The sequence below is a fragment of the Rattus norvegicus genome, chromosome 1, assembly GCF_021556685.1.
Source record: "Rattus norvegicus strain SHRSP/BbbUtx chromosome 1, alternate assembly SHRSP_T2T, whole genome shotgun sequence".
NCBI classification, from domain to species: domain Eukaryota; kingdom Metazoa; phylum Chordata; class Mammalia; order Rodentia; family Muridae; genus Rattus; species Rattus norvegicus.
The window spans coordinates 1,222,677-1,249,155 of NC_141534.1; the positions used below are offsets into that span (position 1 = coordinate 1,222,677).

General features: G+C 41.9%; 1 protein-coding gene and 1 pseudogene across 1 annotated transcript; one reads left to right on the forward strand and one right to left on the reverse strand.

Moving 5' to 3' along the window:
• Positions 1–7,500: 7,500 nt before the first annotated feature.
• On the forward strand, positions 7,501–12,305 carry LOC148006788 (igE-binding protein pseudogene; annotated as a pseudogene).
• A 6,478-nt stretch (positions 12,306–18,783) lies between these two features.
• LOC148006789 (uncharacterized) lies at positions 18,784–22,444 on the reverse strand. The gene is given in 4 exon segments (XM_087597019.1): positions 18,784–18,995; positions 19,158–20,646; positions 22,018–22,078; positions 22,270–22,444. Coding segments are annotated over 4 exon segments (1,851 nt in total). The 5' UTR covers positions 22,433–22,444; the 3' UTR covers positions 18,784–18,857.
• Positions 22,445–26,479: the final 4,035 nt, after the last annotated feature.

Here is a 26,479-nt window from a genome sequence, read left to right on the forward strand (position 1 = left end):
GTCTGTGTTTTTCCACAGGACAATGAAAATCCCATATGGATCCCAGGATGACTTACTCGGAGCATCACAGCAAGTGGTCAAGAAGGGACTGGGACTCCTGCACCTCCTCACTCTTCTTCCATGGATGCCAGCAACGGTGCAGGGCGAGCTACGATGGGGAATAATGTCAACCTTTCCACTCCCGATGCCAGTGATGTACCACTAACAGGGATTTAGGGTTGGCCTATTTACCTAAGGATCCACAGGTTGAACGACTAAAAGAAAATAGGACTATTCCCCTTAAGGGCAGCCTTTGTTTTGGCATATTCAACAAAACATCTTTTGATCTCCCTTGCATTATATTATGTAATCAATCTTCTGCTTGGTTAAGGGAGGCCACATGGGGAACTGGTGAGGAGGACATTGTGGCTAACGCCACAGTTCTCTATGGTGGTGGCCTTACATTGCGTTAATGGTAGCTGCACTGATCTTACGCCCATGGCGATGCTACTTGGAGGAAAGGGCGAAAAGGGACAGTTGTCATTTTCCTGGACGGGGAACATCAAACCTGCTGCCTCTGTCTGGACAGCTACTCATGTAAAATATCACAGTAGTTACCCGCATGCCTCGCTTTATCCCGATCCCTGTTGATACCCCGGGGACCATGACCTTATTTAGAGGAAAAAGAGATTTTGGTACTTCTGCAATTATTGCTGGCATTATTGCTACGACAGCAGTCGCTGCCTCGGTTACTGCCTCGGCATTGGCCTTGTCAAATTCAGTACAGACAACCCAAACTATCAATGATTTATCGGCCACCGTCTCTGTGACTCGGGACAGACAGGCCTCGGCCAGTACTCAGACATAGGGAGGACTTATGCTTGTCAACCAACGTATAGATCTGGTCCAAGAGCAATTAGACATTCTATGGCAACTGGCCCAGCTTGGCTGTGAGCAAAAACTCCCAGGCCTTTGTGTCACCTCCATATAATATGACAAATTTACCCGAGCTGCTAATCTGTCTAAGAGTCTTTCACAGCATCTGTTACAGAATTGGACCTCGGAGTTTGAACAGACACTTCGAGAGCTGAGAGCGACCATCATTCAAGTAAATTCTACCTGACTGGACCTGTCTTTGATGGAGGGATTGTCGTCCCGGATCACCTCAGCAGTCTCTTATTTCAAGGAATGGGTGGGAGTGGGACTTTTTGGAGTGATCCTCTGCTGTGGATTAGTGTTACTCCTCTGGTTGCTTTGCAAATTGAGATCTCAAACAAGAAAGGACAAAGTAGTGATCGCCCAGGCGCTTGTAGCCCTTGAACAAGGAGCGTCAGCCGATATCTGGTTGACCATGCTCAAGCAACAGGTCGCCGGCTGGACAGCTCTTGCACTCCTAGAACCTCAGTTCATTGCACAGGATTAGAGAGTCTGGCTTGAGCAGCCCATGAGGGGTGACGAGCTTAGCATCGCACAGGGAAGTTCTACCAAATACACTGCCTGGAAGGCATGTCATATTACATGAGGGTTTCTGCCCCAGTTTTCCCTCCCTCGAATAATGGCAGTGCGACGGGTCGGGAGTGCCCTGGGTCCCAACAACAGCCTAAGGGTATCTCTCTTGTACAGGTTCGCCAACTTTGTACGAGGATATGACCTCTGTCTTCGCCCTCCTATATCTGGGTGTCCTGTTTGCTTAAAAAAACAGAAAAGGGGGAGATGTGAGGAGCTGTCCGAGGAGCTGTCCTCACATATGTGAAGAGCTGTCCTCACAAACTCCATTACAAGATGGCACAGGCATCCAGCAGAACGCACCTAGTAAAAAGGGCAATACACAGGCACCTGGTAACTTCCCTACTCAAAGGGACACGTACGTTTTGGTACGTCATCTGGCATAATTGGCAGCGACCAGTCAGAGAGTGACACGTCCTAGGCGAGGATAGTTTCCTATATAAGGGACGGTTATTCCTCACTCTCCGTCTCTGCATTGTAAGCTTATGCTCTCCCTCTCAAGACGCATTAAAGCTTTTCTGCAGTAGGATCCTGTGTGTGCTGCTTCATTCCTGCTGGTGAGACGTAGCGCGGGACAACTACTACTACTGAAGGACAGAGAACAGCACATAAATACATACTGAATGCACTTGCCAGGATTAATGCAAACACACAGTCCAAAAGGAGACTATGGAAGCCATTATTTAACCAAAGCCTTCTTAGTAAATGTGTTTTCCACATATGTACAATTTTCAGCCAACTAAAGTTTAAGTACCAATATTTTTGGTTAAAGTTGTTTTATATGGGAATATTTCTACAATGAGATAATCCCTATAAAGCATGGAACATGAGTCCTGGCACACAGAGTTCAGTAAGTGTTAGCAATTTTTATTGTTAATTAATTGTATTATGTAAGTGCTTGCCTTAGGATTCAGAATGAACAGAGTATACTTACTCTTCTTGATGGCCCAAGGGCATCCTAATAAATATTAAATACTTAATGAGACTACGAGCATAAGGACATCTTGGAAGTTACCAGGAATTCTGGGGTTGTTGTTTCCTGCACAGCTCCAATGTGAGGTCTGGCTAATGGTGGGACTGGAGTCAGCCAGCTACCACTAACTCTATCAAGCTGTCAGTTCTCATGGTTGTCAGAGTGCCCGCACTGGCTATTTCTCAAAGTTTCCTACCACTAAACATCTTTGAGCTGAGACATTGAGCTGAGACATTAAATATTGTAAATCAATACAAACAAGGACTGGTCTATCTAACCTACCTGAACCCATTTCCTGATTGTTCAGAAACACTGAAGTTTCCAGAGTAGAGTCTGTGAGTCTATTCTGGTTCGATGCTGCATACCTACAATAACAGGAATCAAATGGCTGAGGCAGGAGGACTGCAAGCTTGAGGCCAGCCTGAGGTACATAGTGATACTCTGTCTCAAAAAATAAAGTAAGGAACAGGTAAGAGGCCCACTTGCCCTGAGAATTTTCCTAAGCCCTCAGTTGGGATCCCAGGAAAACCTAACTAAGAAGGTCCCCCAAATCAAATGGGTAGTGTCTTATTGACGGTTTCTTCTGTTGTGAAGAGACACCATGGCCATAGGAACTCTTATAAAAGAAAACAATTTGTTAGGGCTGGCTTAGAGTTCACAGGTTTAGTCCACTTTCATCATGGTGGGAAGCACATGGCATGCAGGCAGTCATGGTCATGTTGGAGAGGTAGCTGAGATTTCTACATCTGGATTAGCAGACATCAAGAAGAGAAAGGGAGCAACTAGTCCTGGCTTGAGAATCTAAAATCTCAAAGCCCACCCAACTGTGACAAACATCCTCCAAAAAGGCCATACTTCTTAACATTGCCATTCCTTAAAAGCCTATGAGGGCCATTTTCATTCAGACTGTCACAGGTAGAAAGAAACCGCACAGCTTTAAAATGTGCATGTGATCATTAGCCACTGTCTAGGTAGGGGAGGTGGAGGGAGGCACGGTGAGGAGATTATACAGAATAAATGTTTCTGGGAAGCAGGACTTCAAGACTAGAAATACTTTCTTACGTAAATAGTTTGGTCAAATGCCCACACGTCTCTTCCTTTGTCCCTATCCTTTACAATGCAGAGTTGACATTTAATCAAGATTCTAGAGAAAATAAAGCCCCCATACTGCTGTGCTGGTCTTGTGGTAGATGCTTTTCTAGCCTATTCTTTTTCTCTTATTCTTTCAACAACAACCTTTAATCACATCTTCTGAGAAAAGACTTATGGGTTTGATTCTTCTGATATCACACAGGAGCACTCAAAGGAGGAAGAGCCATGGTGGCTGCCAGTGGAGAACAGGCATGTTATTGACTACAGGAGTTGTGGGACTTGGCAATTTCTGTTGCTTCTGAGGATGATATTTTAAAGAAAACTCTTCCTCATGACTGAAGGAGATTTTGACACATAAGACATAGATCAGCAGCCGGTGTATCAGTGACATGTCATGGCGTCACTCTGCACATAGGTATAGGGGAGTTACAGATTGTGGATGTGGAGAAGGGACTGTTGGTAGGTAGTGGTCATGAGAATCACAGTCCCTTGTGTTACCAGGATCTCTATTTCTATTTTGCTTCCACAGCACTGAACGACTCATCCGCACTGTCATTTCCTTTGTTGAAGTTCATGTTTTTCCCTGTTGAACTAGTCTAATAGGGTGCAGGATTCCTAGAGACATCAATTTTCTAGTGTCACCTTGTGTCCAGGACACCTTAAGTATTACACAACTGGAGGGTGCCCCCTGGTGGCTTCTACTGAACCAATCTCATATAACGAGTTGATAAAAGTTGAGAAAGGTGCTATACTGTGTACAGTGAATTTCCTTTACATAAATGTTCATGTGTGATGCTTATTTTATTAGAAAAATTTATAATAGTTTTCATAAACAATTAGGTACGTTATCTATATAAATACATTTAAAAATAAAAGATTTAAAGTAAAAATTAAATTTAAAAAAGTTTTCATGATTTTTTAGTTTTAAAAGAAAAATTGTTTCTGGGTGAGTGAATCTTTGAAGCACACTTCAGTAGCCTATTCCCAGTGTGATCAGGACTCTAGCTGGAGGACAGGATGTGCAAAATTGCTCAACTACATGTATTTTACATGACTGTCCTCCTACAGAAAAGGGGATATTCTGATCTGTAGTTTAGGTGCTAATTAAAGCATCTAGTTAACACACCCTCTTCTTCAAATAGGCCATAGAGCACTTTCTCATCTCAAATAAATTTCACCTACCTTCTTAAGGAGGGGAGACAAAAATTCTTCTTCCTTTTATGGCAAGGGTTTTGTATTTTTATTCTTAATACAATTTCCCAGTATCACTATATCCATAATTTAGTTAAGTAGTTAAATTTAATTTTCCGATAACGAACAAATTTATAGTAGGTCAAGAGGACTAGATGGAAGAAATCTGCATCACACTTCACAACAGTTTTCAAAAGCAGACTCTGTTAACTGTGAATTTGTGCATCTGAAAGCTGCTCTCCTACTTTGGTTATACAAAATTAATTGCTGAGCATACTCCAGAGAAATGACAGTTTTTATAAAAAAAGATTTATTTCATATATCCAAGTACACAATAGCTATCTTCAGCCACACCAGAACAGGGCATCAGATCTCACTACAGATGATTGTGAGCCACCATGTGGTTGCTGGGATTTCAACTCAGAACCTCCAAAAGAGCAGTCAGTGCTCTGAATCACCAAGCCATCTCTCTAGCCCTGAGAAATGACACTTTTTGATTTAATGTTTGCCAGTGCAAATTTCATGAAATAACAGTTAATATGCTTCCTGTGAGTTAGATTGTCAAGAAGCAATATTGAGCAGCCACAACAACACTGTTGAGTTAAACTATGCTCGATGCATGTAAAATTGTATAGAAATAGCATAGAACCCAGACACATCTTCCTTACACTGTAAATCAGGTTAGATGTTTTACAATACTCAATAAAATATTGATTCTAAGAAAATATATTCAATTACTAGGGAATGATCTCTGCATGCACATCAAAGACCAGAATTCATTACCTGTTCATCAGACAACATTACCAAAGAGAAGTGGTGCAAGACTTGAGAGACCAATGAGAGTTCATGCTTCGCATGATGTAAAAGAACACAGGAGAAGAAAGCTTTAAGGGAAACCCGTAGGACTTTTCTTTCCCTACCCTTCACTAACAGAGCCATAGGCACTTGTGTATTCTTCCTATGAATTTCAAATTCTGAATAGCTTGGAATTAAACATTTTGAAAACTAATAGTCACAAAACAGGGATCTCTCTGGAACTGCTTAAAAGTGTCAGCTGCAGATCCCATGTTCTGTTGCTCTGATGAATGGCAAGGAGGTGGACATGGAGGATGGTTCAGAAAGACTGCCATGTGAATCTTAAGATACTCATCTCTACCCTGTCCAATATGTGTCTTCATTTAAATAAATGCTAGTGTTTAAAGAAAATAAACACTGTGAGAAGCCAGAAGGAAGCACCTTGGTTCTTTTTTTTTTTCTTTTTTTTTTTTTTCTGGAGCTGGGGACCGAACCCAGGGCCTTGCGCTTCCTAGGCAAGCGCTCTACCACTGAGCTAAATCCCCAACCCCAGGGAAGCACCTTGGAACCCACTTTTACACCTTTTCCTCTCTGGCCAGGAATCATTGAATCTGTGAGAGCATCTCCTGGAGTCCTTGTCTGGCTTGAGAGGGCGTTTATGGTGCTTTAAGATCTAGTCCCTCTTGGTCATTTTGGTGCTTCTTATTGTCTCAAGTGAAATAGCCTGCTTTAGAACCAAAGCCTAGGAGTTGGGGATTTAGCTAAGTGGTAGAGCGCTTGCCTAGCAAACGCAAGGCCCTGGGTTCGGTCCCCAGCTCCAAAAAAAAAAAAAAAAGAACCAATGCCTAGGCTTATTCTATATCCCTACAGTAATGTGCTTCCAGGAGCTAACAGAAGTGGAGGCCTGGTTGTACTCTCTGAATATACTCCTCAATATTGTCATCACCTTAGCAATTTCCCAAAGAGTAGATAGTTAATTTGTAGCTCAGGGTTCCACATCCATGGATTTCTGCTCGAAAGAGTTAGGTGTGAGGAGCTGTCCTCACATATGTGAGGAGCTGTCCTCACATACTCCATTACAAGATGGCACCGGCATCCGGCAGAACGCACCTAGTAAAAAGGGCAATACGCAGGCGCCTGGTAACTTCCCTACTTAAAGGGACTCGTACGCTTTGGTATGTCATCTGGCATAATTGGCAGCGACCACTCAGAGAGTGACACGTCCTAGGTGAGGATAGTTTCCTATATAAGGGATGGTTATTCCTCACTCGGCGTCTCTGCATTGTAAGCTTATGCTCTCCCTCTCAAGACGCATTAAAGCTTTTCTGCAGTAGAATCCTGTGTGTGCCGCGTCGTTCCTGCTGGCGAGATGTAGCGTGGGACATCTGGTGCCGAAAACCCGGGAAAGACCTTGCCATCGTCAGCACCTTCGGAGATCCCTTGGCGACAAGGAGGATTCAGAACTGCAGGTAGGTAAGTTTGGAGAGGCAGGCCTCTCTTGGACTTTGATTTGGGGTTGTCACCGCCTTGGGAAGGATTTGTTGAGGCTATAGTATTTGTTCTGGGAGCCACCCTATGTTCTGTTTTCACCGTTTTTGCTGTTAAAAGGACGATCACAGCAGCTGAAGGTGTGTCTCAGTCTCTCGTATATAAGTGAGCTTCGCGCAGCTCCCTTTTACCTTCGATTTTGACTGTAGAGGAGCAAGGACTCGATAAGGCTGATGTAGATAAGCGGCATCGTCCGGGGAGGCGCGTGTAAGACTCCCGTACATAAGAGAGCAGCGTGTCCCTCTCTACCCTTTCACCTCACGCCTTGTCAGACGGACGTAGATAAGCCGCCGGCGTTCCTGGCCCATCATGGGATCCTCACAGTCTGTGGTCACGGCCTTGGAAACAGTGTTAAAGCAGAGGGACATCAAAATTGGAGGAAAAACACTTAAACACTTTGGAAGGAGGTAGAGAGGATGGCTCCTTGGTTTGCCTGTTCAGGCTCATTTATAATTGCCTCATGGAACAAACTTGGAAAGGACCTTGACAGAAAATTGGCGGAAGAGGATCTGCGCCTAGGGACCAAAGCTATATGGAAGCTGGTTAAGTATTGTTTAAAGAATGAAACGTGTAAGGCAGCAGTAGTAGAAGGACAGGCCACTCTCGAGGTAGTCCGGGACAGTATGTCAGAAACCGAACGTAGTGAGAGGTTGGCCGCGCGCCAGAAAAAGGACGTCCTAAAAAAGAAAAAAGGCCCTCCCGGTAAGTCCGCAGACAAGGGAGCGTTGAAATTTTCAGATTCCAGTACTTCCTCCTCTACACATAAACCAGGAGGGGAAGCCAGTCTATACCCTGTAAAAGAGCTAGAAGCGCTGAATCTGGACAGTTCTGAAAGCTCTGAAAATAAAACCTTAGACTCAGAGGAGGAGGCCGAGCTAGATGAGGAAGCAGCTAAATATGAGGAGGAAAGATATTACCCCGATGAATGTAGGGGAAGTAATAGAAGCCTTCTAGCGCGGCCGCCACCAGCGGCGCCCCCTCCATATGAGACACGCTCACGCGCCTTCTCACTAGTCCCGGAGAGGGTGAAAAGAAAGCTGAGTATGACATTTCCTGTCTTTGAGACTCCGGAGGGAGGACGGGTCCATGCCCCTGTTGAATATAATCAGATTAAGGAATTAGCGGAATCAGTTAGAAAGTATGGAGTCATGGCCAACTTTACTCTAACACAACTCAACAGGTTGGCCATGATGGCATTGACACCAGCTGATTGGCAGATGATTGCTAAGGCAGCCCTTGCCAGCATGGGCCAATACATGGAATGGAAAGCGCTCTGGTATGAGGCAGCCCAAACACAGGCCAGAGCGAATGCTACGGCCTTAATACCTGAGCAAGAGGAATGGACTTTCGAACTCTTAACAGGACAGGGCCGCTTTGCAGCTGATCAGTCTGCTTACCACTGGGGCGCCTATGCTCAAGTCTCCAGCATGGCTATTAGAGCCTGGAAAGCACTGTCCAGGAGAGGAGGGATCGATAATCAACTTACAAAAATCATTCAGGGACCCCAGGAAAATTTCTCAGATTTTGTAGCTAGAATGACAGAGGCTGCAGGATGAATCTTTGGCGATCCTGAACAAGCAGCACCACTTATAGAACAGCTCGTTTTCGAGCAAGCCACCCAGGAGTGCCGAGCAGCCATAGCCTCCCGAAGAAATAAAGAGCTACATGATTGGTTTAGAGTCTGCATGGAACTTGGAGGGCCCCTTACTAACTCAGGCCTGGCGGCCGCCATTCTCCAATCCCATCGACGCCCTGTTAAAGGGACGGATAAAAGATCATGCTTTCAATGTGGAAAACAGGCCATCTAAAAAGAGACTGCAGGATGACAAAAAGAGACAGGGGGTCTGCAACCCTCTGTGTCTGATGTGGCAAAGGCTACCATAGGGCTGACCAGTGCTGATCAGTGAGAGACATTAAAGGCAAACTACTCCCTCCTTTGGAGACTCGGCCTAATGAGATGTCAAAAAACGGGCTGGTGGGCCCCCAGTCCCAGTGCCCTCAAAGATATGGGAACCGCTTTCACAGGGTCACGACCCCAGCAGAGGAGGTCCCCCAAGAGGGGACACAAAATTGGACCTGTGTGCCGCCTCAGACTCCTTTCTAATGCCCCAGATGGGCATTCAGCCAATTCCTGCTCAGACTGTGGGGCCTCTACCCCCGGGAACCGTAGGCCTTGTCCTTGGGAGAGGATCTCTCGCCCTACAAGGACTGATAGTCCATCCAGGCCTTGTTGAAGCTCAGAGCTCTCTTGATGTTCAGATTCTTTGTTCAAGTCCCGATGGGGTTTTTTCCATAAGTAAAGGAGATAGAATAGCACAGTTATTACTCCTTCCGTGCTCCCAGGCCACGATACAGGATACCAAGGTACCCATGGGGTCCACTGGTCATGATTCGGCATATTTGGTGGTTCACCTTAACAACCGCCCAAAATTGAGCTTAGAAATTAATGGAAAGAAATTCGAAGGCATACTGGATACTGGGGCTGATAAAAGTATAATTTCCTCAAAATGGTGGCCTCAATCATGGCCTACCACAAAATCTTCTCACTCGCTACAAGGATTAGGCTATCAGTCATGCCCTATGATCAGCTCTGCCACTCTAACTTGGACAACTGCCAATGGCCGACGGGGACAATTTATTCCTTATGTACTTCCCCTGCCTGTTAATCTTTGGGGGAGGGATGTTATGCAGACCATGGGACTGACCTTATCTAATGAATACCCCCCACAAGTGGCCCACATGATGTCAAGGATGGGCTATAAGGAAGGGAAAGGCCTAGGGCGATTAGAACAGGGTTGTCTCACGCCCATTGAACCGATCGCCAACCCCCATAAACAAGGCCTGGGTTTTTCCTAGGCGCCATTGGGGCAGCACGACCCATACCATTGAGGATGGAGAACGCGGTGTGGGTTCCCCAGTGGCCATTAACCTCTGAGAAATTACAGGCAGCTACAGGACTGGTGGATGAACAATTAAGATTGGGATTTGGAGCCCCCCACCTCTCCTTGGAACACCCCAATTTTTGTAATAAGGAAAAAATCAGGAAAATGGCGACTACTCCATGACTTGAGGGCCATTAACGATCAGATGGAATCCTTTGGACCCATTCAGCGGGGCCTTCCTATACTCTCGGCCCTACAAAAAGATTGGAATTTGGTAATAATAGATATCAAGGATTGTTTTTTCTCTATTCTGCTTTACCCCCCTGATAAGCCCAGGTTTGCTTTTACTGTCCCATCAATTAATCATACTGAACCTGATAAAAGATACCAGTGGAAGGTCCTATCTCAAGGCATGGCCAACAGCCCTACGATGTGTCAGTTATATGTTCAGGAAGCCCTCAAACCAGTCAGGGAGACCTATCCAAATTTACTGTTAATCCATTACATGGATGATATATTGAGGTGTCATAAAGACTTAGAATTACTCAAACAAGCCTATTCCTTATTACAAAAAACCATTAAACAATGGGACTTACATATTGCTAGAGAAAAGGTCAAAATTGCCGACACAGGTCATTTTCTAGGATCCATTATTTTCCCTGATAAGATAATACCCCAGAAACTGGAAATCCGTAGAGACCTCCTCCATACTCTTAATGACTTTCAGAAGCTCTTGGGAGATATCAACTGGTTGAGACCATTTTTGAAAATCCCTTCCACGGAATTAAAACCTTTGCTTGAAATATTGGAAGGGGACGGCCACATCACCTCCCCTCGTGTGCTAACTCCCGCTGCAACCAAGGCCTTACTAAAAGTAGAAGATGCCATAAAACAGGCCCAATTGCAACGCATTGATTGGTCTCTACCTTTTTCACTCTGTGTACTAGATACCAAGGATTTACCCACTGCAGTTTTATGGCAACAAGGTCCACTGTTATGGATCCATCCACATGCTTCCCCTGTGAAGATTATTGATTGGTATCCAGCCGCAGTAGCACATCTGGCTCTTAAGGGCCTAAAAGCTGCCATCTGTCATTTTGGGACTCCACCCCAATCCTTGATTATCCCATATACACCCTACCAGGTCCAAACTCTAGCCGCTACCTCTGATGATTGGGCAGTGCTGCTCACATCTTTTACAGGGAAGATAGATAATCATTATCCTAAACCCCCCCTATTGTGTTTTGCAAGATCACAACCTGTTGTTTTCCCTCGCGTCACATCCCACAGACCATTAAAGGAGGGGATAACAGTGTATACGGATGGGTCAAAAACAGGGGTGGGAGCATATGTGGTAAACTCCCAAGTATTCTCACGACAATATTTTGAAACCTCACCCCAAGTGGTAGAATGCCTAGTGGTCATGGAGGTCATTGAAAAATTCCAGGTTCCTCTAAATATTGTTTCAGATTCCTCCTATGTGGTTAATGCTGTTAGTATTCTTGAAACCGCCGGTATAATTAAAACCACTAGTAAGGTGGCAGATATTTTCCGAAAAATCCAAATTATCCTATTAGATAAAAGATTCCCTGTATACATTACATACGGGCCCATTCTGGACTCCCTGGCCCAATGAGTTCAGAGAATGATTTGGCTGACAAAGCCACAAAAATGATAGCTGTGGCCCTGGCCTCTCCTTTAGAGGCCGCTAAAGCCTTTCATGGCAATTTCCATGTCACCTGAGAAACTTTACGCCACCGCTTCTCTATAACTAGAAAAGAGGCACGTGATATAGTCACCCAATGCCAACAGTGCTCCCAGTTCCTCCCAGTTCCTCACATCGGGGTCAACCCGAGAGGAATACAGCCATTGCAAATCTGGCAAACGGATGTAACTCATAATTCTACTTTTGGAAATTTACAGTATGTGCATGTATCTATAGACACATGTTCTGGCATTCTACATGCAACCCCACTTACAGGAGAAAAAACAACACATGTCATTCAGCACTGACTTGAAGCATGGAGTGCTTGGGGAAAGCCGAAATGTGTAAAAACTGACAATGGACCCGCCTACACATCTCAAAAATTCCATCAGTTTTCTGCTCAGATGCAGGTTACCCACCTGAGGGGCCTGCCCTACAACCCTCAAGGACAGGGAATCATAGAGCGTGCTCATCGGACGCTCAAATCATATTTAATAAAACAAAGAGGGGGAATTATGATAGAACTCCCCCCAACACCCCGAATGGTCACTGCTCTGGCCCTTTTAACCTTAAAATTTTAAATCTTGATGAAGCTGGACAAACAGCGGCTGAGCGACATTGCTCAGAGCCCTAGAGGACAAAAGAATTAGTCAAATGGAAGGATGTATTGACAAATGAATGGAAAGGCCCGGATCCTGTTTTAATAAGATCCAGGGAATCTGTCTGTGTTTTTCCACACGACAATGAAAATCCCATATGGATCCCAGGACGACTTACTCGGAGCATCACAGCAAGTGATCAAGAAGGGACTGGGACTCCTGCACCTCCTCACTCTTCTTCCATGGATGCCAGCCACGGTGCAGGGCAAGCTAAGATGGGGAATAATGTCAACCTTTCCACTCCCGATGCCGGTTATGTACCACTAACAGGGATTTAGGGTTGGCCTATTTACCTGAGGATCCACAGGTTGAATTTACCTGAGGATCCACAGGTTGAACGACTAAAAGAAAATAGGACTATTCCCCTTAAGGGCAGCCTTTGTTTTAGCATATTCAACAAAACATCTTTTGATCTCCCTTGCATTATGTTATGTAATCAATATTCTGCTTGGTTAAGGGAGGCCACATGGGGAACTGGTGAGGAGGACATTGTGGCTAACGCCACAGTTCTCTATGGTGGTGGCCTTACATTGTGTTAATGGTAGCTGCACTGATCTTACGCCCATGGTGATGCTACTTGGAGGAAAGGGCGAAAAGGGACGGTTGTCATTTTCCTGGACGGGGAACATCAAACCTGCTGCCTCTGTCTGGACAGCTACTCATATAAAACATCGCAGTAGTTACCCGCATGCCTCGCTTTATCCCGATCCCTGTTGATACCCCGGGGACCATGACCTTATTTAGAGGAAAAAGAGATTTTGGTACTTCTGCAATTATTGCTGGCATTATTGCTACGACAGCAGTCGCTGCCTCGGTTACTGCCTCGGCATTGGCCTTGTCAAATTCAGTACAGACAACCCAAACTATCAATGATTTATCGGCCACCATCTCTGTGGCTCGGGACAGACAGGCCTCGGCCAATACTCAGACATAGGGAGGACTTATGCTTGTCAACCAACGTATAGATCTGGTCCAAGAGCAATTAGACATTCTATGGCAACTGGCCCAGCTTGGCTGTGAGCAAAAACTCCCAGGCCTTTGTGTCACCTCCATATAATATGACAAATTTACCCGAGCTGCTAATCTGTCTAAGAGTCTTTCACAGCATCTGTTACAGAATTGGACCTCGGAGTTTGAACAGACACTTCGAGAGCTGAGAGCGACCATCATTCAAGTAAATTCTACCTGACTGGACCTGTCTTTGATGGAGGGATTGTCATCCTGGATCACCTCAGCAGTCTCTTATTTCAAGGAATGGGTGGATTTCCTTGTTTTGGTTTAAAATGATTTCTCAAGTGGCCTGCTTCTGTTAGCACCCTAAACTGACATTATTGAAGGTGTTTCCAGAAAGACCGAGTCTCAAAGCTATTTGGTGTCTACTAATGGACTTAGTGCAGTTCTTTCTGTTTAGAAACACTGTACCCCTGATTTTAAAGAAAAAGAAAAAAACAAAAACAAACCTGCATTAAAACTTTGCCATTGGTAAGCAACTGAGCTGATTTGCAGCAGGGCAGGGCAAAATATGATAGGGGTGAATGGAATTTCCCCTCTGCCCTCTGAAGACATGCTGGAATAAAATCATTAAAATAAATTACATGGGAGAAAAGTGTGTTAATGCATTACTGTCCTTAAGTACAGCACAACATGGTTCAGAAGCTTTGGGCCCCAGTCTTTCTAGGGGAACTGAAATACACAAAATGTCAGGAAACAGCATGCTGGGGTTTTCTCTTGTTGTTGTTGAGCTTTTTTGTTTTTTAGAACGAATAGTAAAAATCATTTATGGAAAGTTGCAGGTTTGAAAACTATACAATAGTTGGGGATAACATGGATTTGCTCTGCAAACTTGATGGGAAATATTGTGTCCAGTCTTTGAGAACCTCCCACCTGAGGCTCCATTACTACATCTGATGCAAATCTGACAGAGGCTGAGGTCAGTTAGAGGGACACCGGTTGCACTGTGCACGTCTTCTAGCTCGTAATTGCTAAATCACAACCTGTATTTTTTTTAGCAGCATCTGTTGTTTGTGATAGTCCTTACTAGGTAATGTGATACAATTTTAAAACATGTGTTCCTTTCTTCAAGAGAAGCATTTTTGGGGCTGGGGAGAAGGCTCAGTGGTTAAGGGCACAGACTACCATTGAAGAGGACCAAGGCCTGGTTCCCAGAATCCACATTGCAAGGTTCACAGCTGCTTCTAACTCCAGCTCTAGGGGACAAGACACTTCTAGTCTCTGAGGGTGCCTCGCACTCCCACACATACTAAAAATAAATATTAAAAAAAAAGAAAAAGCGGGCTGGAGAGATGGCTCAGTGGTTAAGAGCACCTGACTACTCTTCCAGAGATCCTGAGTTCAATTCCCAGCAACCACATGGTGGCTCACAACCATCTGTAAAGAGATCCGATGCTCCCTTCCGGTTTATCTGAAGACAGCTACAGTGTACTTATATATAATAAAATGAATAAATCTTTAAAAATAATTTAAAAAGAAAAAGAAAAGGAAAAGCAGTTGTCAGCTTGCTTTAATAGTCCATTTTATGTATTTTTGTTTTTAAAAACAGATAAAAAGTTGGGTTGGATATTAGCAATGTTCAGAGGTAGCAAGACCAAGTGAAAAGGGAGTCATTGAAACAACCCAAAATGTTAACTGCTAGAGTTGTCTCAGTCTCAATCTCTCATCATTCCTAATTCTGTGTGTGTGTTGGGGGGGGGGGGGGATCATGTTTACCAGTGCACACTTAGTGTTGTCCCCTATCCTGCATAAGCTCTCTAATAACACAAACACCAGTGACAGAAATAGTAACTAATGTTTATTTGGTGTCCATTACGTGACAGGGCATGCACAGTCTTACACACTTCACCCTTAGTTTTACAGTAATCCCGAATGGTATGTGCTATTTAGTCAGTTTTACAGTTGAAGGTTCTAAGATGCTTCTAGCACTCCATTGGTGTGGGACTCAGAGCTGTAATCTGTGTCGCTCAATCTTGAATGCTAAGTGTTGTGTTGTTTACTGCTTATTCTGTCTCGAGGAGGCTCACCATCCTAGGAGTAATAAAGTGATATTTGTTACACAAAACTTTACTCTAAATATCTAAAGAGGCATTGAGCATATATTCTTATGCCAGCATGAATTTAAACATCTCTCGACAGCCAAAGATGACACAAACATTTAGTGAAGAAAAAAAAAATCCTTGCATGTTGCAGGCCGCCACCACTGCAGCCTGGAGTGGGGTGGGGTGTTCATGCAACATGTACCATAGCCTCAGTGACATACCTTAAAAAAAAGACATTTGAGGACAAAGGACGCATCTAATGCTGACTTCTTGTGAAAGTACATGTGGTTAATCAACCAGATAGGCATACAATTTCATTCTGTAAAGTTTTATAAAGGAAAGTAAACTAAGTACTGCCTGGGAGTTAGTGCTGTGCAGAGCACTCAGGCTTCTCTATGATTCTGCCTTCTTCTCAGCACCTCCCAGCCAACAGCTGCCTCCATTACACCAAGTCACTCAAATGAGTTTCCTTTGAGATTTCAAGATACCTCAGAAAAGACCTTGGTAGACATTTTAACATTACTTTATTTTCAAGGTACAGGTATCTAAATGCAGTGAAACCGTTAGGAAACTCACCAAAGTAGATTAACATTGCTGTTACTGAGTTGCAGCTATACAGGGCCCAACCTCCTTATCACTTTATGGCGATGGAGGACTTTTATTATTCTTGTAAAATATACATAATATGAAAGCTATCATTTTTATCTAAGTTGATTAAGTTGATACTTGATTGGCATGAAGTACATTCACTGTATTGTGGGATTATGATTCCCATGCATCACAGTACTTTTACCATTTCAAACTGAAATTCTATATTCAATAAATACCAGCTCTTCAGTTCTCCCTCTCAAAGCCCTTGGCAACCACCATGCTGCTTTCCATTGCTTCCAATTTGTTTTCTCTAGGCTCCTTGCACAAATAACATCATATAGTATTTGTCTCTTGGCAACTGGGTTATTTCTTTTTGTGTAAATCCCTTGGGGCATCTATGTTCTGGTATGGGCCACAGCTTTTAGTCTGAATTATGTTCCATTTGTATATAGTTTTCATATATGTTTGCATGCATTTCTTGGACAATTGTTGACCTCGTTTTTGAAGATGGGTCTCTCACTTGAGATTAGTAATTTAGGCTAAGCTGTCTTGACAATGAATCCCAGGCACCGGCTCAACACAGCTGGGTTTACTGGCAGAACATCATATGTCTGACTGGTATTTTTCAGTTTTGTCATATGCATGTGTGTGACTGTCTGTGTTCCTAAAACCAGCTTGGATCTAAAGCTTTCAAAAATGTCTTAATACTTGTTATACAGAATAATGGGATTATAGGGTTTTCATGCATTATGTAATGTATTTTGACAATATTCCCCCTTAATTTCTCTTGGGATTGCATTGAATCTGTAGATTGATTTTGGAAGTATGGCCATCCCATGAGCATGCAAGGTCTTTCCATCTTCTAGTGTCCTCTTTAATTTTATTCAGTATCTATAAAGTTTTCATTATAGAGGTCTTTCACATCCTTGGTCAGGTTTAATTCAAGAGATTTTGGGGGTGGGGCGCTCGGATTTTTAAGTTTTTTTTTTTTTTTTTTTTTTTTTTCCGGAGCTGGGGACCAAACCCAGGGCCTTGCGCTTCCTAAGCAAGCGATCTACCACTGAGCTAAATCTCCAACCCCTTTACTTTGTTTTGAATGGGATTATTTCCCAGATTTCTTTCTCAGTACATTTTCACTGGTTGATAAGTCTACTGCTTGAAATATATATTATTATGGTGAGATGTGTTTCTTATATTCTGAGTTTCTATGGGATATTTGACATGATTGAAATGTTATGATTTCTATTCTATCAAAAAACAAAAGATTAGAGAAATGTATAAAATATATTGACATACTGAGCCAGCACTACATCTCTGGAATAAACCAATTTGACAATGGTAATTTTTTGATTTATTTTTGAATAGTTTGAAGGTATTTTTAAAGAAATTCTGCATATAAATTGCACCATAAATGGTGGAGATTGGTCTGTGTTTATCTGGTTTCAGTATTAGGCTAATAGTAACTTCATAAAGAGTATGGTAATGTAACCTTCCTTTGCTATTTAATAGCATAGTTTGAAAAGGATTTGTGTTAGTATTTCATTGAAGGTCTGGTAATTTTATTTGGTAAATATTTGACCACAACTTCACTTGTACTGCTTTCTACAAAGCTGCTCAATTTTTTTTTCAATTTTTTTTTTTTTTAGATATTCACGATCTACATTTGGTAGGTTATATACATCCAGAAATCTATGTGCTTTATTTTAGAGTTTTCCACTTTATTGGAATAAATGATTTCTAAGATAAGACCTAATGATTTTCCTGAATTTCATTAATGTATGTAGTAACAACTCTCCTTACGCCTCAAACTATTTACATCGAAGCTTTTCAACTTGATTGTTTTTGTATTTGAGGATTTTATGAATACTATATATCATTTTCATCCCTCCCTGTACCACAGCCAACCTCCTCCCATTTCCTTCCCCAATTTCACATTTTCCTAACCCTCTAAAACTAAACGCCAACCTAACCCTACCCGTCTTGTCCCCAACCTTAACCCACACCGCCCCGCAACGGTTTAACCCTAACCCCTAACTTTCTAGCACTAACTTCACACCCAACAACACTAATCATAATCCCTACCCTTCTAACTCGTTTCCAATAGACTCCTGGCATTTACTATGACCATGTTTTTGAATTGTTAGGTATTTATGCAGATTTCACAAAGATTTTACCACACTGAGCCCATTCATAAGGCTTTTCTCAAGAATGTTATTTTCTGCATTCACAGGGTTTCAGTGAATGGAAGTATGAATACTTTTGTTATAGTGAGAACTATTGAAATGTGCAAAGGCGGGGCTGGGGATTTAGCTCAGTGGTAGAGCGCTTGCCTAGGAAGCGCAAGGCCCTGGGTTCGGTCCCCAGCTCCAAAAAAAAAAAAAAGAACCAAAAAAAAAAAAAAAAGAAATGTGCAAAGGCTTCACCATATTTAGTACATTCATAGTTTCTCTCTAATGTGGTATCTTTTATGCTGTTTGTGTTAATTTGGGTTTTAATGCTGTGAAAAGATACCATGACCAAGGCAACTCTTAGAAAGGACATTTAATTGGGGGGAGGGGAGGTATACAGATTCAGAGGTTCAGTCTATTATCAAGGTGGAAGGAATGTCAGTGTCCAAGCAGACATGGTGCTGGAGGAGAGAGTTCTACATCTTGATCAGAAGGCAGCCAGAAGACTCTTCTGCCCTGGGTAGAGTTTAAGCATGGGGACTCAAAGCCCACCCTCCCCCACAGTGACATACATCCTCAAAGGCCACATCTACTCCAAAAAGGCCATACCTTCTAACACTGCCACTTGCCATGGGCCAAGTATATTTAAACCACCATACCTTTGAAGATCACAGTAAAGGCTTTACTACATTGGTTACATTCATAGGGTTACTCTTTAGTATGTTTGTGTTCTTTTATGTAGTTGGAGGTGGCTTGATTGTGAAAAGGCTTTACCACATTGACTACATTTGTAAGGTTGCTCTCCAGTATGAATTCTTTCATGTTGTCAAAGTTGATCATGAGAGGCAAAGAACTTACTAAATTGCTTACAATCATAAGGTTTCACACTAGTATGTGTTGCTTTATGTTTTCGGAGACTATCATTACATACAAAGGCTTTAATTCATTAATTACATTTGTAAGGTTTCTCTCCAGTATGAATTCTTTCATGCTTTTTAAGGTCATTCTGACCTACAAAGGCTTTACCACATTGCTTACATTCTTAAGGTTTCACTCCAGTATGTACTGCTTTATGTTTTCGGAGACTAGCATCAAATACAAAAGCTTTACCACATTCATTACATTCGTAAAGTTTCTCTCCAGTATGAATTCTTTCATGCTTTTTAAGGTAATTCTGACCTACAAAGGCTTTACCACAGTGCTTACATTTGAAAGGTTTCACTCCAGTATGTATTGCTTTATGTGTTCGGAGACTACTGTTACATGCAAAGGCTTTACCACATTCATTACATTTGTAAGGTTTCTCTCCAGTATGTATTACTTTATGTGCTCGGAGACTACCATTCCATACAAAGGCTTTACCACATTCATTACATTTGTAAGGTTTCTCGCCAGTATGTGTTCTTTTATGTCTTTTAAGATCCCTCTGAACTACAAAGTCTTTACCACATTGATCACATACATAGGGCTTCTCTCCAGTATGTATTCTTTTATGTACTTGGAGATGACTATGAGATGCAAAGGCTTTACCACATTGATCACATTCATAGAACTTCTCTCCAGTATGTATTCTTTTATGTACTTGGAGATAACTATGAGATGAAAAGGCTTTACCACATTGATCACACTTGTAAGGTTTCTCTCCAGTATGTGTTATTCCATGAACTTGGAGATGACTGAGTTGTGCAAAGGCTTTACCACATTGGTCACATACATAGGGCTTCTCTCCAGTATGTATTCTTTTATGTACTTGGAGATAACTATGAGATGTAAAGGCTTTACCACACTGATCACACTTGTAAGGTTTCTCTCCAGTATGTGTTATTCCATGAACTTGGAGATGACTGAGATGTGCAAAGGCTTTACCACATTGGTCACATACATAGGGCTTCTCTCCAGTATGTATTCTTTTATGTACTTGGAGATAACTATGAGATGCAAAGGCTTTACCACATTGATCACACTTGTAAGGTTTCTCTCCAGTATGTGTTATTCTATGAACTTGGAGATGACTATGAGATGCAAGGGCTTTACCACATTGATCACATTCATAGGGCTTCTCTCCAGTATGTATTCTTTTATGTACTTGGAGATACCTATGAGATGCAAAGGCTTTACCACATTGATCACACTTGTAAGGTTTCTCTCCAGTATGTGTTACTCCATGCGTTTTGAGATGGCTGTGTTGTGCAAAGGCTTTACCACACTGATTGCATTTGTAGGTTTTTTTCCTAGTATGCATTATTTTATGCCTTCTAAGAGGACGACCATGTGCAAAGGCTTTACCACATTGATCACACACATAGGGCTTCTCTCCAGTATGTATTGTTTTATGTACTTGGAGATAACTATGAGATGCAAAGGCTTTACCACATTGATCACATTCGTAAGGTTTCTCTCCAGTATGTGTTATTCCATGCATTTTGAGATGACTGTGTCGTGCAAAGGCTTTACCACACTGATTGCATTTGTAGGATTTTCTTCCAGTATGTATTAGTTTATGCCTTCCAAGATTACAACGACGTTCAAAGGCTTTACCACATTGATTACATTTGTAGGGTTTTTCTCCACTATGAATCCTTTCAAGAGTTTGAAGCTGAGAATCGTATGTAAAGGCTTTATCACGTGGCTTACATTCATAGAGTTTCTCTCCAGTATGTGTGCTCTTATGTCTTTGGAGATGACTATGTTGTGCAAAGGCTTTACCACACTGAGCATTTTCAGATGGTTTCTCTCCAGTATGACATCTTTCATGCCTGCAAAGATAGATAGATGGCACATGGGAAAGCTTTACCACATTCACTAAACTAATGAATCTTTTTACCTGTGGAAATTAATTTTATAATTTGGTCTAATTGTAAAAAAAAATCACATCTTAAGGTTGTATCACTTTGTTTACACTCATGGTTTCCCATTCATTATGGGCTGGTAAAAGTGTTATTACATGGTTCACATTTGCACCATCCTTTCGCTCTATGAGATTTCTCATATATTTGAAGAGAAATGGAAGAGCTCAGAGCTTTACCACATTGAGTACATTCATATGTTTTCATTTATTGTGAAATACACTACATTAGCATATCACATCAGCCAAGTGAACCAGGACAAACGGAAAGGAAATTTCCACAATCCTAGTATTCACAGGGATTTTCTGCTATGTGAGTTTATGGATATATTCCCAATGAAGTTGGGAAACCAACGAATTATAAATATGTCACACTGAGAGAGTCTGCTCAAATGTGGACTATTACATATATCTTAATTGTTCTGGGGGTGGGGGGCATTGCTCCTTTCACTATCCTTGTGCTCACATGGCTTGTATCCATTGTGACACAGGATATACCTGTAAAAATAACAAATGAAATATTTCCACTTGCATTCACACAGTTTGACTTTTTGTTCATCATAGACATATGGTATAAGAATTAAGGGTTCTCTTCAACAACATTCTTGACTCTCATAAACTGTCCCTCTCACTTAAACTTAACAATGTTAGTATATGAGTAATCAGCTTTACTATGATATATTTGCCTATTAGAAAAATAAAATTATCACCTATTCTGTGTGTGTGTGTGTGTGTGTGTGTGTTATGAGACTAAACAGATTGGCAGGTAAACAGAGTAGCTGTAATGTGGCTATGATTCAAATGGTAAGATCTGTTAAGGCCTTGTTCCTTTGTCTTCTTTCTTAGAGGAATGCCTTGCAAAAAACAAGTCAGACACCTGACATTGAGGTACATGGATTTGTGAGAATTTAATACTCAATACACTTAAAGAAGGGCTTTTTTTTTACACTGTGGCGTTTCTTTAAAAGTTCCAGGACATACTAACATGCCTTCAGAGGCATATTCATACCAACTTGCACATGAAAATTACCTTCCATATCTTCTGAAACTTTGACAATGTTCTTCAAAACTATGGTCTTCCCAATTGTAACCTAAAATACAGTACCAGAAAATGTATGATATATTATTGGAAATTAGGCAACATTCAAGTTACTATCTTCAGTGAACCTGATTTTTTCACCTCATTCTTCTTTATTCTCAATTGAAGTTACAGAAAAGCAACAGTAACAAAGGAACATTTGTTTCCTTATTTTAAAAACTGAAAGAAAATTCACTGTCTTACCTATAGCAGTGAGGTTCCTATAGGTCTCCTGCATCACATCTTTATAGAGACTCTTCTGTGAAGCATCCAGCAAAGCCCATTCTTCTCGAGTGAAGTTCACATGTACATCATCATAGGTCAATGCGTCCTGAAACATCCCATACATTTGTACAACAGTAACCATGATACCGATATCACTGTAAATGTATGCTTCTGGTGCTTAACCCACTTATTTCTTGACCCAGACGTTCTAATGTAATTACCAAATCATCTTAGAAGAAAACTGAGTAATAAGGTTCACCTCTGTCATTTCTTTGCTCTTTGAGTAGGATATAGCCTTGCAAGAGAAATGCTAATTAATGGAGAGGAGGAGGCGCAGTATTGAGCACAGAGAAATTGTATGAACAATTACTAACTGCAAAAAAATATCAAGTGAGCATATAGGCTCATGACTTTAATTCAAGCACTCAGGAGGCAGAGGCAGGTATATCTGAGGTCTATCCAGGACAGCCAGAGGTACATATTAAGACCCTGTCTCTCCTATGAAAAATCAATCAAACAAACAAGAAAGATAGAAAGGAGTCAGAGGTTTTTACTAGAGTTCCTACAAAGAATTACATTCACTGTACTTCTGTATTCTTCTTCCAGAATCTTGAGGTAGCCCAGTTTAAACTGTAACAGTAATGAGATCTTACTAAAAGGGAATGAATGTTTAAACAGATACAAACAGATAACTGAAAATATTGGCAATGTAAATGTTGATCCTAAATAAGCAACATAGGACAGGAGCTGGCTCAGCAGTGAAGAGGTCTTGCTGGTCTTAAAATAATTGACCTCAATTGCCAGTAGTTAGAAATGAGCTTCACAAGTATTGATTAGTCCAAGTTCAGGAATTCTGAAGCCATTTTCTGACTATTATGGGGATTAGGCATACATGATGTGCATATGAATGTCATGAATGATATGTATGAATGTCATTAATACATGCCATCCTGAGAAACAGAATATGCTCTCTATCACATTTCAAAATTTGTAACGTGGATGAAGATCAACACAGCAGCATATGCTTGACATGTGCCAAAACCCACTGTCCAACCCATCAGGCAATAATATACAAACGAACAAATAAAGAAAAAGCTGGGCACATTGGCCCACATTTAATCCTGGCACTCTGGAGCCAGAGTCAGGTGGACCATTTACGTTTGAGGCCGCACGTTCTACATACCTACTTTCAGGACAGCCAGGGCTACATAGAGAAACTTTGTCCTCAAAAAACAAAAACAAAATTAAAATTATAAAAAAACACCAAGCTTGCAAAATATCTTAGGACTGAATAGCAATTGCTTCAACTGCATCTTATGTGACTTAGGGTTACAGTCTATAATGTTGAAGACAAGACAACACTTGAAGGAAGCTGACTAATCAGGTACAACCAATACACAACACACACACACACACACACACACACACACACACACACACACACAAAACCCAAAAATTGATGATTGCAACAACTGGAAAACACAGATTTGCCAAGAAATGAGGAGAGGCAAGCCTTCAGAAGAGGACACTAAAACTGTTTCCCAAACTATCAAAACCTCAAGAAACTCATGACATAGTAAATTTTCAGAAGATAAAATTGTAGGTGAAGGTCTTTCATTTTCCAGAGAAACAATATAATTAGATTATAATGAATAGAATCATACAACGTAAATGGTACCTAAAGTGAAAGGAGATAGAAAGAGAGACAGTAAATGTTTTAAACATGAACTACAAGATTGTAATAACAATTTTAAGAAATTACAGGCCAATTCTCATCCTGTGTATTCTGTTTCTCCTCTTTGCCAATAAATAAAAAAATAAATATATAAAGGGGATTAGAAGTGGCAGAATCCCAGTCAACTGGGAGCCTAAAGAATGGGAAAATATTTTTTTAAACAAATCCATATCTTATAGAGGCCTAATATATAAAATACATGAAGACCTCAAGAAATTAGACATTGTAAAGCAAAAAATTCAATTGAAAAATGGGGTATAGGGGCTAGAGAGATGGCTCAGTGGTTAAGAGGACTGACTGCTATTCCAGAGGCCCTGAGTTCAATTCCTAGCAACCACATGGTCACTCACAACCATCTGTAGTGGGACCTGATGCCCTCTTTTGGCCTGTCTGAAGACAGGTACAGTGAACTCACTCCCATTAAATAAATAAATCTTTAAAAAAAAAGGGGGGGGGGTATAAATCTAAACAGAGAATTCTCAAAAGAGGAATCTCAAAAAGCTGAGAAATACTTAAATCATTATCATCTCAGCAATCAAGGAAATGAAAGTCAAAACTACTTTGAGAATCTATCTTGCACATGTCTGAAGGGCTAAGATCAATACAAGTGACAAGTCATGCTGGTAAGGATGTAGAGAATGGGTAACAACTCTCCATGCTTGTAGGGTGCAAACTAATACTGCCACTATGGAAATGAGCATTTCCTCAGAGTCCTGGTGCCTCAGAACCCTGAGAATCCATCTCTCAAATCACAGGTATAAAGCTCTTGGGCATTTATCTAAAAGGTGCTCCACCCTACCACAAGTCCATTGCTCACCTATGTTCATAGCATATTTATTCACACTTGCCAGAACCTAGAAACAACCGAAAAGTACCTCAACTGAAGAATGGGTTGAAGGACCCTAGTTCTTACTGAAGCCTAAGAGCTATCAGGAGGCTTGGCCTGGTGGAAAGTAGGTAAGTTATAGGGACCCTAAGGGCTTTTGCCAGCTTTACATCAACTGCCTCTGGTTAAGATTAGGGCAGGACCCAGCTTCAGGCCTCGGGCCAAGGCTAGGACAAGTTCCATTCTCCAACCACAGTTCTTGGGAGGAGCAGGGACATTCTTGAAAATCCTGCAGAATGTACTGATAGTAGCCTGACCCTCTGGTCCCAGATGAAGAGCTCAAAGGCATGCCATATAAGTGTGAACTGTAAACCTGCTAATGTAACCTGTACCTCTGAAAGTATAAAAACTGCTGTCACAGCCATTGGGGTCACCTTCCAGTCCCTCGCTATGAGGGGCTGATTGAAGGTTGACCCCGACACACCCGAAAATAAACTCTTGCCTTTGCATTAAACTCCATTCTCATTCCTCACTTGGGGGATCTCCTGGTAGTTAAGACTCACTTTGAGCCCTATGGGGTAAACCAAAAATGTGGTACATTAATCACTCAGCTGTTTAAAAAGATGCCATCATGAATTTACAGGCAAGTAAATGCAACTAAAGAAATCACACCCAGAATGACAATCATGGCATGCATTTACTTACAAGTGGATCTTACCTATTAGGTAAATAGTAATCAAACCCAGAGGGGTTAGTTAAAGAGGTAGGCTCTAGGGAGGAAGCACAGATCTCTTTCTACAGGGGAAATAGAATAATTTCTGTGAGGAGACCAGAGTTTGATGGGAACAGGAGTAGGGAGGATCAGTTGAGGGGGATGCAGGGGAAAGTACAATGCAGGAAGAAACAGCTGGAATTAGGGGTTATTTGGGAGTTAGTATAGAAATCCAGTACAATGACAACTTCCTGGATGACCAGGGTGACCCTAATGAAATCTCGTAGTAATGGAGGATATGGAGTTTGAACTGACAATCCTTTGACACTAGGCAGGGCTTCAATGTTGCTAATAAATTACATTCGGTTGAGCTGTTGGCCAAGGAGGTCCCTTGAGATCCTTCAACAATCCATGCTGATGCTAGGACAAACTTTGCTCTCAGACAACTGACAGCAGGGACTGATCATTAAGGACAAATTCCACACAGTTCACTGAATGCAGAGGTCAAGCGAGGAGAAGGCTTGGAGCCTTCACCCCTGTTCTAGTCTCTTTGAGGAGAGACGGTACTCTACAGGCTAAAAAGAAGAAAGAGAAACCTGGAAACCCCCCTCTGCCCGGAACACCCACACACACCTACAATGGGTCCTTCCTAAGATGTGCTGGGGCATGATGGTAACAAAGTTGTTTGAGTCGCCAACCCATGTTTGGTTTAACTTGAGGCCCTTGACATGAGAGGGAATCCATGACTAACACTGACTGGATTTCTAGGAATCTTACAGAAACTTAAATGGCAAGCATGGGTCTATGCCAGGTTCTCTGCTGATATGTTATGGCTGTTAGCTTGGTGTCTTTGAGGAATTCCTAAGAGTAGAAGCAGGTGTAACTCTGATTCTTTGGCTTGATCTTGAGATTTTTC